At 47.1% G+C, this 13875-nt stretch overlaps 1 protein-coding gene across 2 annotated transcripts in view; it reads left to right on the top strand.

Moving 5' to 3' along the window:
* Positions 1-2139: 2139 nt before the first annotated feature.
* Positions 2140-13875, top strand: part of COTL1 (coactosin like F-actin binding protein 1) — a 51634-nt gene continuing 39898 nt past the window's right edge. Inside the window, exons 1-3 of one of the 2 annotated variants that reach the window (XM_066350100.1) lie at positions 2140-2229; positions 8350-8522; positions 8780-8862. In XM_066350100.1, the coding sequence (XP_066206197.1) occupies positions 8446-8522; positions 8780-8862 (160 nt within the window). In that variant the 5' untranslated portion in view covers positions 2140-2229; positions 8350-8445. Of the gene's footprint in view, positions 2230-8244; positions 8523-8779; positions 8863-13875 lie in introns of those variants that run through there. The other variant, XM_066350099.1, reaches the window with a different exon arrangement.

Genomic DNA, 13875 nt, shown 5'->3' with positions numbered 1-13875 from the left:
CACATATACCTGTATCTGTAAGGAACTGGTGCTGTAGTTAAAGACAGGCATGTAACTGTGAGTGAGAAGGACACTGTTCTTGCTTTTATGGACCTGACATTGTTCTGAAAGTGGATAGGCAATATAGGAGTAAAGAGACAAATGAAAAAGATGGCTTCAGACAGTGAGGAGTGCTATGGAAAACAAACAAACAAAAAAAGATTATGTGCCTGACCGCGTGGTGGCTCAGTGGATAGAGCGTCAGACTGGGATGCGGAAGACCCAGGTTTGAGACCTCGAGGTCACAAGCTTGAGCGAGGGCTCATCTGGTTTGAGCAAAAGCTCACCAGCTTGAGCCCAAGGTCACTGGCTCGAGCAAGGGGTTACTCAGTCTGCTGAAGGCCCGCGGTCAAGACACGTATGAGAAAGCAATCAATGAACAATTAAGGTGTTGCAACGCGCAAACGAAAAACTAATGATTGATGCTTCTCATCTCTCCGTTCCTGTCTGTCTGTCCCTGTCTATCCCTCTCTCTGACTCCCTCTCTGTCTCTGTAAAAAAAGAAAAAAAAAGTGACAGAGAGTGACCCTTGGAGGTTACAGAGATGGTTACTACCATTACTTTTCCTCTAATATTGTTTAAGTCCATTTGAATTGAGTGTTCTGCTTCTGTTAACAACATATAGTATCCACACCAAAGTAACTGCTTGTCTCCTCACTAGGCTTTAAGCCCCAGGAAGGCAAGCAAAGTGTCTGTCTATTTCAAGTTTGCAAGCAGGCAAGCTCTTATATGCAACTTTTATTGCCCAAGTTTAAGAAACAAGAGATCTCAAAAAAAGATCCAGATTGTTTGCATTTCTTAGACCATTGGAAGGCTTAGCACTTTCATGCTAAGATTCCTGCATGGCAACTGGGGCAGAGCTGAAATCCAGCAGGGCTTTTAGATGTCAGTTCTAAAGAAGAAACTGACATCCAGAGAGGGGCAGACCAGAGAGGATCACCCTCTAGGGAAAAATTTTTTCTTTCAGGATGCATCTTGGCTCATTTGTAATGTATGTCTGCCCCCTACAGGCAAGTGAGTTTGTAAACCCCGTGGACACATAATAGGCCCAGAGCCAGAAATGAATGAATGTATAAATTTATGCTACTCCCCTGATCCTCAACACAGTCCATAGCACATAGTGTCAAATATTTTTATTTCTTTTCTAAAGAAATAAATTGATTTGATCGCTTTTTATATTGCATGAACCTCAATTTAAGCAAATATTTACATAGGATTTCTTTCTGATGTGCAGCTTATTTTTCTGCCATAACTAGACAAGTTGACTTCAGGGTGCTCAAAATCAGGTGTTTTTTTTGTTTTGTTTTGTTTAATTTAATTTATTTATTTATTTATCTATCTATTTATTTATTTATTTATTTTTTACAGAGACAGAGAGGGAGTCAGAGAGAGGGATAGACAGAGACAGACAGACAGGAACAGAGAGAGATGAGAAGCATCAGTCATTAGTTTTTCATTGCGCATTGCAACACCTTAGTTGTTCATTGATTGCTTTCTCATATGTGCCCTGACCACGGGCCTTCAGCAGACCCCTGTTGGACCCAGCCACCTTGGGTTCAAGCTTGTAGGCTTTTTTGCTCAAACCAGATGAGCCCGCACTCGAGCTGGTAATGTCGGGGTCTCGAACCTGGGTCCTCTGCATCCCAGTTCGAAGCTCCATCCACTACGCCACCGCCTGGTCAGGCTCAGGGTTTTCTTAAAGCCAAAAGCCAATCCTTTACATTTTTTTTTTATTAAGTGAGAGGTGGGGAGGCATGCGCCCAAATAGGGATCCACCTGGTAAACCCTCTACCAGGCGATGCTCTACCTGTCGGGGCCAATGCGTGGTAACCAACGTATTTTAGTGCCTGAGAGGAAGCCATGGAGCCATCCTCAGTACCCAGGGTCAACTGTGCTCCAACCATTCAAGCCATAGCTGCAGAAGGGTAAGGGGGAGAGAGAGATGGGGGGGGGAGGGAAGGGGAAGAAGCAGATGGTCTCTTCTCCTACGTGCCTGACGGGAAATGGAACCCGGGACTTCCACACACCCGGTGGACGCTCAACAGCTGAGCCAACCGGCCAGGGCCTAACCCTTTACATTTTTAATCCAGCAGAGGGCGACAGCAACAACAAATAGGAGAACAGCAGTTGCAGGTGAAATACATTCAAGTTCTTCCCCCAGTAATGCTGAACCTTGGAGTCAAATTCAGGGTGAGCCCACTTTTTTGTTCGTTTGTTTGTTATTTATTTATTGTTTTTTTTTTTTACAGAGACAGAGAGAGAGTCAGAGAGAGGGATAGATAGCGATAGACAGACAGGAACAGAGAGAGATGAGAAGCATCAATCATCAGTTTTTCATTGCGACACCTTAGTTGTTCATTGATTGATTTCTCATATGTGCCTTGACCGTGGGCCTTCAGCAGACCAAGTAACCCCTTGCTCAAGCCAGTGACCTTGGGTCCAAGCTGGTGAACTTTGCTCAAACCAGATGAGCTCACGCTTAAGCTGGCGACCTCGGGGTCTTGAACCTGGGTCTTCCGCATCCCAATCCAACGCTCTATCCACTGCGCCACCGCCTGATCAAGCTGTTTGTTTGTTATTTAATATTTTCAGTAGTTAATGCATTTGTATGTTCAAAAATAAAATAGTGGCCCTGGCCAGTTGGCTCAGTGGTAGAGCATCGGCCTGGCGTGCAGGAGTCCTGGGTTCGATTCCCAGCCAGGGCACACAGGAGAGGCGCCCATCTGCTTCTCCACTCTTCCCCCTCTCCTTCTTCTCTGTCTCTCTCTTCCCCTCCCACAGCCAAGGCTCCATTGGAGCAAAGTGGGCCCGGGCGCTGAGGATGGCTCCATGGCCTCTGCCTCAGGCGCTAGAATGACTCTGGTTGCAATGGAGCAACGCCCCAGATGGGCAGAGCATCGCCCCCTGGTGGGCATGCTGGGTGGATCCCGGTCAGGTGCATGCGGGAGTTGGACTGCCTCCCCGTTTCCAACTTCAGAAAAATACAAATAAATAAATAAATAATAAATAAATAAATAAAAAAAATAGTATGTGGTGAAAACTCCCTCACCCCTTATTCCCCGTGCCTGGCTTCCCACCTAACCTCCCCCTCAGGTACAACTGTTTTTTTCTCTTATGTGCTTCTCCAAAGGTCTTTATGCACATACAAACAAATATAAATATCTATTTACACCTTCTTCCACTTAATCTAAAAGGTAGTGACAACAAAAGGTGTTCTGAATATCCTGTCCTGTACTTTGCTTTCCTTTGTTCATGATGTATCCTGTGGAACGTTTCATATCAGTTCATAGAGAAGTTTCTCTCTCTCTCCTCCATCATTATCTCTCTTACAGCTCTATAGTTCTCCATGGCACACTTGTATTGTTTTCTCTTTATCCAGCTGCCTACTGATGGGCATCCAGGGTTTCCTAATCTTCTGCTACTAGAAATAAAGCTCAGAGAATAATATTAAGTATGTTTTGTACACACATGAATGTATCTCTAGCACTGGCTGTCAGCCCCAACTGCACATGAGAATCACCTAGGGAGCCTTTAAAAATCCCAACACCCAGGCCACACCTCAGATCAATGACTTCAGAATCTCTAAGAGTGGGTCCAGGGCTTCCTGGAGATTCCAGTGTCCAGCCAGGGATGGGCATCACTGACCCTTTTGGGGAAATTGATTGGCCAAGGGCACAGATATTGGTAAATGTGCCAGATTTTGCCAAACGATTTTCAGAGGGGGTTGTGCCAAACTGCATTCCCACCTGCTATGTATAAGAAAGAGGGCCTGGTTCTTCAATGTCTCACCAACAAAGCAGGCTCATCAAACTTTGATTTTTTTGCCAACCTGCTAATTTCTTTTTAAAGAGTTCTCGGTCCTGCTTTAATTTCTTTTATTAAAGTGTTGGTCAAATAAGTTTATAAATATGATATATAGGTTTGCTCACTTATAGTTTGCATTGGGTGTGGGGGACAGGCTGTAAGTAGGCAGGGTTGTTATACCCTAAGGCTTAATTTTAAGATTAAGCCTTTCCCACCCTAAGTGACTTTGTATCAGAGACTTCCTTGTTTGTATATTTTGATTTCTACACTATAAAATGGGGCAGACTGGGAGCTTGCTCTCTCTCAATTCCTGAGATTAGCATTAGAGAAGAGAACAGAGAAAGGAGAGCAGAGAAAGGCCATGTGGAGAAGAGGAGAAGCACAAGATGGTGGAGTGCTGAAGGAGAAGCCAGTTTGTGCAAAGTTTGTGCAGGGAGAAGGAGATGGGGAACAGAGGTGAATAAGGCTGGTGAGGTAGATACCTTTGATTCTAGGAAACTCGGATAAGTCAGTGGCTTTGGGAACCCTGAATGGAAAGAAAAGTGTTTTCCCACTGTGTGTATTTCTTGCCCGCTGGGTGCAAGCTAGGATTAAAGCTAATGGCCCACCAGTTCTTGGCCCCGTTGTTTCATTATTGTCTGTCCGAATCAAATGCGAACCTGCACAGGCCAGGCGGCTGTGATGGTGGCTGTGGCTACTGGCTTTACGTAGAGGTTATTAGGGGTTAATATTGATCATCTTTTCATATGTTAAAGGGGCATTTGATCTGTCCGGTTATACCCTGTGCCCATTTTGTTTTCTTTTTCTTTAAGTTGGCTTTTCCGTTTGTCAGCAAGACTAATTCTTAGTGACTTGAGTTGCAAATACTTTTCATTGTTTTCTCTTTTGTTTTTACACTTTATACATGAGGTACTATTTTATTTCCCTTGAAAAAGACTTTAATATTTGAATGTATTTATCTTCTGTTATGACCCTTGAGTTTTGATCATGGTTAGAAAGATTGCCCATTCCATACTTATAAAGTAAACCTACCATGTTTTCTTCTGGAATTTTTGGAGTTTCCATTATTTACATTTAAATCGTTGGTCCTTTTGGAATTTATCCTATCAATGGTGTGATGTACAGATTCATTTTTGGTTTTCTTTTCAGTGGCCAATTGTCCTATTACCTTTATCAGGGAGCAAGGTAGGAACTGCTCTGGGCTACATCAGATTGGAACTTTTTTGTTTTTGTCTTTTTATTTACAGTGTGGAGGGTCAGAAGGAGTACTCACAAGATATGCTTCTGTATTATGCAGATTGGTTTTTGTTTTTTTTGACAGAGACAGAGAGAGAGAGTCAGAGAGGGACAGACAGGCAGGAATGGAGAGAGATGAGAAGCGACACCTTAGTTGTTCATTGACTGCTTTCTCATATGGGCCTTGACCATGGGCCTTCAGCAGACCGAGTAACCCCTTGCTCAAGCCAGCAAGCTTGGGTCCAAGCTGGTGAGCTTTGCTCAAACCAGATGAGCCCGCGCTCAAGCTGGAGACCTCTGGGTCTCAAACCTGGGTCCTCCGCATTCCAGTCCGACGCTCTATCCACTGCGCCACCGCCTGGTCAGGCTATGCAGATTGTTTTTAAAGGCAATGCTAGCCTCAGGCTCAAGAAAACCTTCTGTACCTCCCTTAACTACCTAGAAGAACTTGTACTAAAGGCCTTGACCATAATAAGCCATTATCAGAGATGACCTCTTTTGACCCATGGATAGGGCAGGACAAACTTCTACTTGCCAAGCATCTGCTCTTCTTATCATCCTGCAATAACCCTTTGAAGGCTCCAAGGCACCTTGCCTCATCCCTAGCTCAGAATGACTGATATACCCATGTTACCTTTCTGTCTCTGAACTTCTTGTGCATGTAGGGTCTGACTCTCTCATGTATGCTGGATTACCATGTGTATGGCCAGTAGCCACGGCCACCATCACAGCCACCTGGCCCATGCAGGTTCGCATTTGATTCGGACAGACAGTAATGAAACAACGGAGCCAAGAACTGGTGGGCCATTAGCTTTAATCCTAGCTTGCACCCAGCGGGCAAGAAATACACACAGTGGGAAAACACTTCCCTTTCCATTCAGGGCTCCCAAAGCCACTGACTTATCCGAGTTTCCTAGAATCAAAGGTATCTACCTCACCAGCCTTATTTACCTCTGTTCTCCATCTCCTTCTCCCTGCACAAACTTTGCACAAACTGGCTTCTCTTTCAGCACTCCGCCATCTTGGCTGCTTCTCCTCTTCTCCACGTGGGCTTTCTCTGCTCTCCTCCAGCATGGGCTCCTCTGCCCCATTTTATAGTATAGAAATCAAAACCTTTAATCCAATATACAAACAAGGAAGTCTCTGATACAAAGCCACTTATCTGAGGCATAAATGGGATTCCGCATAAGAGTGTACCACCCCCTATCCTGCAACAGTCAAGGGTGTGGGAAAAAGCTTAGTCTTAAAACTAAGCCTTAGGCTATAAGGACCCTGCCTGCTTATAGCCTGTTCCTCATATCCAATGCAAACTATAAGCGAACAAACATATATATCATATTTACAAACTTATTTGACCAACACCATGCATATATATATTAAATTTGATTATTTTCTCTTGTTAAACTGTCTTATGTCTATTTGATTATTAGAACAGCCACAAATAGTGACACCCGCTCCTACTTTCTTGGAAATGTGGTCCCATCCACCCATTGATTACTGATTGACTTTTTGGTTTGTTTGCCACTGAGAATTTTATTTTTAATTATTATTTTTTTAGGTGAGAGGAGGGGAGATAATGAGGCAGACTCCCCCATGCGTCCTGACCAAGATCCACCAGGCAACTCCATCTAGGGCCAATGCTCTGGAACTGAACTACTTTTAGTGCCTGAAGCTGATGAGCTCCAACAGAGCTTCCTCAGTACTCCGGGCCATACTCGCTTGCTTGAACCATCAAGCCACTGGCTGTGAGAGGGGAAGAGAGAGAGAATGGCAAGAGGGAGGGGAAGAGAAGCAGATGGTCCCTTCTTGTTTGTGCCCTGAGCAGGGATCAAACCTGGGACGTCTGCATGCCAGGCCAACGCGCTATCTACGGAGCCTACTGGCCAGGGGCGAGAATTTTATTATTAATTGGACCTTGTCCCTGACCTTTTGGGTTTCTATTTAGGATTTATTTTAATTACTTAGTAACCAACAGCGATGACCTTTATTAAATATCTAATATATTTGTTTACATATATTTCAATTTCAACAAACCTACAGTATCAGTGCTTGTATTATTTCATTCCAGGAAAGTAATCTCAGAGTTTTTGAGGCTTGCCCAAGGACCCACAGTTAGAAAGTGGCAGTGCTGGATGCAATTCAAGAGGCAGATCTCCAGGGTCCACATCTTTTTACCTGCCTTGATACTGTTAATTGGTCTTTGTGGAAGGACTAGATGAGGGAATGAATGAGTGAGTCAGTAAAGAAATGAGGAAGACAGAATGAGTCAGTTCTTGCACTCAGAGGAACCCAAAGGGGGAGATAAGACCTGAATGCAAATAATCAGAACACAAAGTAAACAGTGATCCCACCAGCGTTTTGGAAGCAATCCACTTTTTATCCCCTCCTATTTAAAATGCTTAATTCCTTCCAATTCCTCCCCACCCAGAAATCTCGGAGCCAAACACTGGGGTGGGGGCGGGGCTGTCTCCTTTGGTTTGTTGCATGAAATCACCCACTTGTAGGTCTCCTGTGGAGCTCTGCAGCTCTGGGTGGGGAGTAAGCGAAGAGGGAAGAGGGGGAATTAAGACGAGGGTGATGTAAGGTGGGGGAGGGAAGAGGAAGGAAGGGAAGGGAAGAGAAGGGAGGGGAGCAGGAACGGAGGAAGAGGAGGAGGAAGGAGTTGGGGGTTGGGATAATGAGAGGAAAGAAGGAGGGGAGAGGAAGACGCTGGAAAGAGGAGACGGAGGAAATACTACAGGTAGGGGGAGAAGGGCAGAAGCTAGAAAGAGAGAGGAGGGGAGAAAGGGGGGAAGAAAAAGGGGAAAAAACAAGGAGGGGGAGAAGGGAGAGCGAATAGAGAAGGGGAGAGGAGGAGGAAGAGAGGTTAGGGAGGAGGAAATGGGGGAAGGGGTTTGGGCTGTTGGAGAACGGGCACGGGATTGGGAGGAGAGGAGCGGGAGGAAGAGGGAGAAGAGAGAGATGAAGGGAAGAGAGGGAGAGAGAAGGGAAGGCGGGAGGATTGAGAGGGAGGAGGAAACCCCCCTCTTCAGCAGCCACTGCGGAGTTGCGCAACCCGCCGGGGCTGAGATTGGTCGCGAGCGGGTAAAGGTGCCCCGCCCTCCAGGCCCCGCGGCCAATGACGAGGGGAATCTGGGCGGTGTAACCGGGGGGCGGGGCTGCGCGGCCTTGGTCCAGGCGCGCGCTCCTTAGCACTCGCAGCTGCGGAGGTGCTGGGAGCTTGGAACTCTCTCAAGCTCTCTTCGCTCTCGCCGCCGCCGTCTCCACCAGGTTTCCGCGAGTCCGTGCCGCGCTCCGATCCTTGCGGCCGGCTCGGGGCGCGCTCGGTCTCTCTGGACAGAGTGTCTCCACTGAGGCTCCTCGGCGATGGCCACCAAGATCGACAAAGAGGCTTGCCGAGAGGCGTACAACCTGGTGCGCGACGACGGCTCGGCCGTCATCTGGTGAGGAACTTTCCATTGCTCTCCAGGCCCCGCTGCTCGAGCTCGCGAGGGGCCTTGGTGCACTGAGCCGTCTTCCAGACGGGACGGATTAAGGGTCCTGCTGTGCTGTCTTTCGCAGCCTTAACCCAGGACAGCGTGGAAAGCCAGCGCTGGCTTCTCCCCAGCCAGAGCATCTTTTAGATTGTCCTGCTGGAAGCTCGGCACCAGGCGGCTACCAACGCTGATGTGTGTGTGTTTTTTCTTCTTCCAATCCCAAGGGTGACTTTTAAATATGACGGTTCCATCATCGTCCCCGGCGAGCAGGGAGCGGAATATCAGGACTTCATCCAACAGTGCACAGGTAGGAGATGAGCCTTTTGGGGGAATTCCTGATCTTTGAGGAAATTGTCAACGTCTGGGGGAGGAGTGGCAAAGGCTAAAATGGGAGGAGCCTGTGGCCACCTTTGGTGCCTCTGGCGCTGGAGAAACCAGGTTTGAGCGTTTTAAAGCCTCATAAAGGCTTCCCTGCTTTGGACGTTCAAAGCAACCAGAGGTGACCTCCTGGCTTCCTTGCTCCGCAGTATGCTCTCCAGGCGGGACAGCTCCTTTGATCCCTGCGGATCACTGGTTTTCTACAGTTAACTCGCAAGGTTCCAAATGCCAGTGTTCAGCTCTCCCGTCTTCCGCTTTGATGATCGGTCATTGAGTCAGAATAAAAATCCTGGAGCTTACTGCAAGAGCCACAATCATTGTCAGTATGTGGGTTATGTATGTGTTTTTTATTTGAAAAATAGCCAGATATGAAAGCATTCCCCATGTGATTCCATTGATATGAAATTGTAAGAGAGGCAAGGCTAATCTGAAGTCTGAAAAGTCAGAATAATGGCCACATTTTGGGGTAGTAGCCACTGACAGGGAGGGGGCACATGAAAGGCTCTGGGTGCGGGTGGAAACGTTCTGCATAACAATGTGGCTGGGGGGTGTGAGGATACAGAGGTGTATACATATGTAAGAAATCATTAAGCAAAATACTTAAGATTTTTAAACTTTGTGCACTTCCCTGGTGTGTGTTGAATCATTAAAAAAAAAAGAACACGTGTGTATAACCGTGAACCCCTTATTAGAGGCGGAGGCTCAGCATTATTGGTGATAGGACCCTTTAAAGCTGAGTTTGGAGAGCGGGTGTTCTCTGACTTCTGGTCTCTAACTTGGAAACAGATATATTCAGACAAAGACAGTGCAGCCTGAAGGTTAGGGCAGGGACTCTGAGACAGCATGGTGGGTGGGTCTGAATCCCATTTCCTAGCTGTGTGGGTTGGGGCAAGTTTCTTAACCTCTCAGTGCCTGTAATCTTGGAGGGCTGTTGTGAGTATAAGTGAGTCAATGTTTGTCAGGCACTCAGGACCATGCCTATACAAACTACAGTACATGGTCGTTTGTGAACTAAATAAAAGCAGAAAATTGTGCCAAGCATTGCATGATTGTTCCTTCCCTTAACTGCTTCTGTAATCAAATGATATTTTCCATTTAGTCTAATTCAAAGAATATTTATGAAGAGAATGCTATGGGCTGGGTGGTACTAGATTTTTTTTTTTTTTTAAATGCTTTTCCAACTAAAATATCTCCCTGAGAGCTGTTTCTAGACATTCACTCATTGCATTTGTAAAGAAGTGGTTTAAAATACCAGTTGCATAAACTGCTCTAACAACTCACTTTCATAAGGCGCACAGGGTCCCTTGTAAAGAGTTGATGGTGTCAGGATTTGGACCCAGGCCTCTGACTCAGGAGCCCTGTTTCAACCACTTTTATCCTTCCCATTGTGGTCAATGCTTTTGCAATAGAATAAGCACAAACTCTTGACTTTCCCCTGATTTGGTGCACAGCTAGGAGATTCAGCAGTATTTTTTGCCTTGCCAGCTCCGAAGCTTTGTCTCACAGGCCAGCTTTCTTCCTCCCTGAACTTGGGGACAGTAAACTAGCAGTTTCTTTCCTCCTGCTGGCCATCCCTCATCCCACCCCTCATCAGACTGGGTTCCGCCTCTGAAGCTATTGTTCTCCCCACCAAGTAGGAGAAGGTGACCTGGGGAAGACAGACCATGCTGTTAATAGATTCCTAACAGATGCTCCTGGCCATTGGGTCTGCAAAGCTGGAAGGGCTTGCTTGGGTCAGAGAACACTTCCTTCCTCCCTTGGGCTTTGTGGTTTTCTACTCTGACCCTTCCCCCAAGAACAGGGATGGGAGTGGGGGAGTGTCTGGTGGGGGAACTAAAAATGCTTTTTCCCTGCTGCTTGTTGATCTTATGAATGGACCATGGTATCTGAAGGCTCTGTCTGTTTGGGCTGGGGAAGTCTGCCTTCCTTCCCCATCCATCTGTTGGGCAAATGTATCGGCGAGTTATGGGTGCTGTGTCTGTACTTGTTCCTCTCGGAAAAGCCAGTTCCTTCCCCCTGCTGTGTCCTCATAACCCAGTGACAAAAGAATTGGAGCATCAGCTAGTAACTTTATACATTAGTCACTGCACTTGGCATGCCTTGTCTTTGTTACTGAGATTGTTCCCCTTCCACAGATGTGGAAACCAAGGCCCAGAGAGGTTAAGTGACTTTCCCGAGATCACACAGCAAAACTGGCTCCAGGGCCATGCTCTTTGGCCTCATCACTCTAAGGAAGTGGTTTAGATTCTCATCTCCAGCCACAGGTCTTCTTCAGTGGTACAGCAGGTTCTGATTAGGGCTCGTGGGACTGTTTGCAGTTAAAAAAGACATGTTTGCCCACTTATATGATGCAGGGAGGGCTCTTTGTGGCCTTAATTCCCAGCCAGGTACCCTGACAGGCCTGAGGGTCCCCTCTAGAACAGGCTTCCTTTTCCCAAACATCACAAGGTGCACAGAGGACTTGGAGGTCTGGAAAGTGCGCCCGGTCTCTGCCTCCCTCACTGGGGCTGCAGGGATGGAAGTGCGGGCTTCCTCCTGGGCTCTCTCCTCCCGGACAGTCCCTCCTATGTCATTACCTCTCTGAAGCACTCTCCTTCTCCTTCCTTTTCCTCTCTGACTACTGTCTTCCTTCTCCTGTCCTTCCCTAGCATTTTCCAGAATGGAATCTGCCTATCCAGCGTCCCTCTCTCATCTCTCCTCGGCCCACAGACCCAACCTTTTGACCACTGCAGCTGTTTCCTGGAAGGTCGCCTATCTGGAAAGGCACTGGGCCCTCCTCTCCTTTTTCCTTCTGCTGGCAGGATTTGGATCCTCTGTGGCCCTGCACTGGCTCCTCTGATCCATGAGCATGCCTGCCCCCCCCCCCCCCCCCGCTTCCGCACTAACTGCTCTGTCACCATCTCTGCTCTTGTGTCTGCCCCATGCTTAAGTCTGTGTGGGTGGTCAGAGATCTTTCAGGTTCAGTGAGAGAAGCCCTATGCAGATTAAACAAAAAAATCTGTTTGTAGCTTCCATGGCTGGGAAGTCCAGGGGAAGTGCTAGCTGCAGGCGAAGCTGCCCAAACTCCAGCCCCCGCTCCTCCTTCTCCCAGCTCTGCTTTTTTCCTTTATCGCCTTTCCTGTGGTCAGGAGGGTATATCCTCCCTGAGCGATGATACAGATGGCCACCAGCTGCCCCAGCTTCCAGGCGCTGGGCACAGCCATCCCGATGGGAGAGAGAGCCCCTTTGCCAATGATTTTGGAAGTCTCCAGATGGACAGGCTCTCCTTGGCCCATCCTGAACCAGTCCCTGGGACTCTGGCTGGCTAGACCTGTGTCTTGCCCACTCTTGCAGTGGGAGAGGGACAGCCACACCCAACTCCCAAACCAGGAGACAGTGGGGGGAGGGGAAGAGTGTGGGGGATGGTGGTGGGTACTGCTTCTAGAAGAGGGCCAAACCAAAAAAACTCTGTTGCCCCTCACCCCCACCCTTTTACTGCAACAGTCTCTTAGCCCTTGCTCTTTCTTGTCTTATATTCATTCTAACTCCCCTCCCACCACTAGATTAACTCTTCCTAATGCGCGTCTCTAATCAAGTCACTCCTCTGCTCATTAACCTTCTGTGATTCCCCTCTGCCCACTGAATTAAAGCATAGGCCATCTGATTGGCATTCCATTCAGTTTGTCTCCGCCCATATCTCCTGCCTGGTAGCTCCCAATACCCTTTTGTGTACACTTGCAGCCTGACACGAACATTCTAACATTCCCAGTCTTCAGGACTTTGATTTTGGAGGTTTCCCCCAGCTGGAATTCCTCTTCTCTGTCTCCATCCATCTAGGATGCAGCCACCCACCCAGCCTAGTACGAGCCCTTTTTATTTCAGGATACTTTGGAATCAGAAAAGCTTTAGCTTCTCATCTGAACTCTGCCTCTTGCTTACTGTGTGGCCTTGGGCAAGGACATTTCTTACTCTGTGCCTCAGTTTTCTGGTCTGTAACATGGAGATCCTGACAGTCCCTACCTCTGAGGGTGACTGGGAGGGCTAGAAATATAACACCTAAAATGAGAGCACAAGCTCCTGATGCACATTGGCTATTATTACTATTACTTTATGTCATTGTTTTTACTCTTATAGCATTTATGATGACATTGTGCTTTCTGTTCTGTGTGCCCCAGCTCAGCACGCAGTAGGCACTCAACGCTAGGTTAGTCCACAGTAGGTGCTAGGCCCTAGGTTTGCATGCAGTAGGCATCAGATCACCACGCATTAGACTTTGATCCAGGTCCACATCCAGTAGATACTCGGTGCATGGTAAGAGATGGTTAGCACAGTAATGAAATGTTTGAGCTACATTGGATGCATGGGTTTCAGTACTTGTCAGTCATGTGATTTGGAGCAGGTCAGTTACCCACCTGGCCATCCTTGGTCATCCTTCTTCTATAATGTGGTCATTAGGAAGAGTAAGGAAGCAAGTCCATGGCACCTAGGACATAGTAAGTGCTCCATAAATGTTAATTACTATGGTTGTTATCTTATTGGTGGAATTTAATCAATGTTGGAGTAGTGTATGTGGTCTGACGGCACCAGAGAGGTGGGAGGGTGGAGCTGATGGGGAGGAAATGGTTATTAAGCTACCGGAGGGTCTCTGGTTTTCCTGGCAGAGCCACTGGGAGGCAGGAGGAGCTAGGGCTCAGCTGACAAAGGTTGCAGGAAAGGGCAACCTGCCAGATTAGCTGGGTATATGATCTCTCTGATCGAAGCAGAAATGGCTTACAGATCACATACGTGTGATGGGGCAGTGGCTTGAGCTATCTATGAAATCTTGTTCTGTTTATGCATCTTATATGAAATACCTGTTATCTGTAGAATGTTTAGAAACCAAGACTAAAGAAAAAGAGAGAATAAAAATCATATATAGTTTTACTATGCAGAAATTTCTTCATTCATTTGTTCATTTCTTAGT

Source organism: Saccopteryx leptura, chromosome 9, assembly GCF_036850995.1.
Source record: "Saccopteryx leptura isolate mSacLep1 chromosome 9, mSacLep1_pri_phased_curated, whole genome shotgun sequence".
In the NCBI taxonomy this organism is placed as follows: domain Eukaryota; kingdom Metazoa; phylum Chordata; class Mammalia; order Chiroptera; family Emballonuridae; genus Saccopteryx; species Saccopteryx leptura.
The sequence above is the reverse complement of the archived record's forward strand: the minus strand, read 5'-3'. Positions and strand labels throughout refer to the sequence as shown.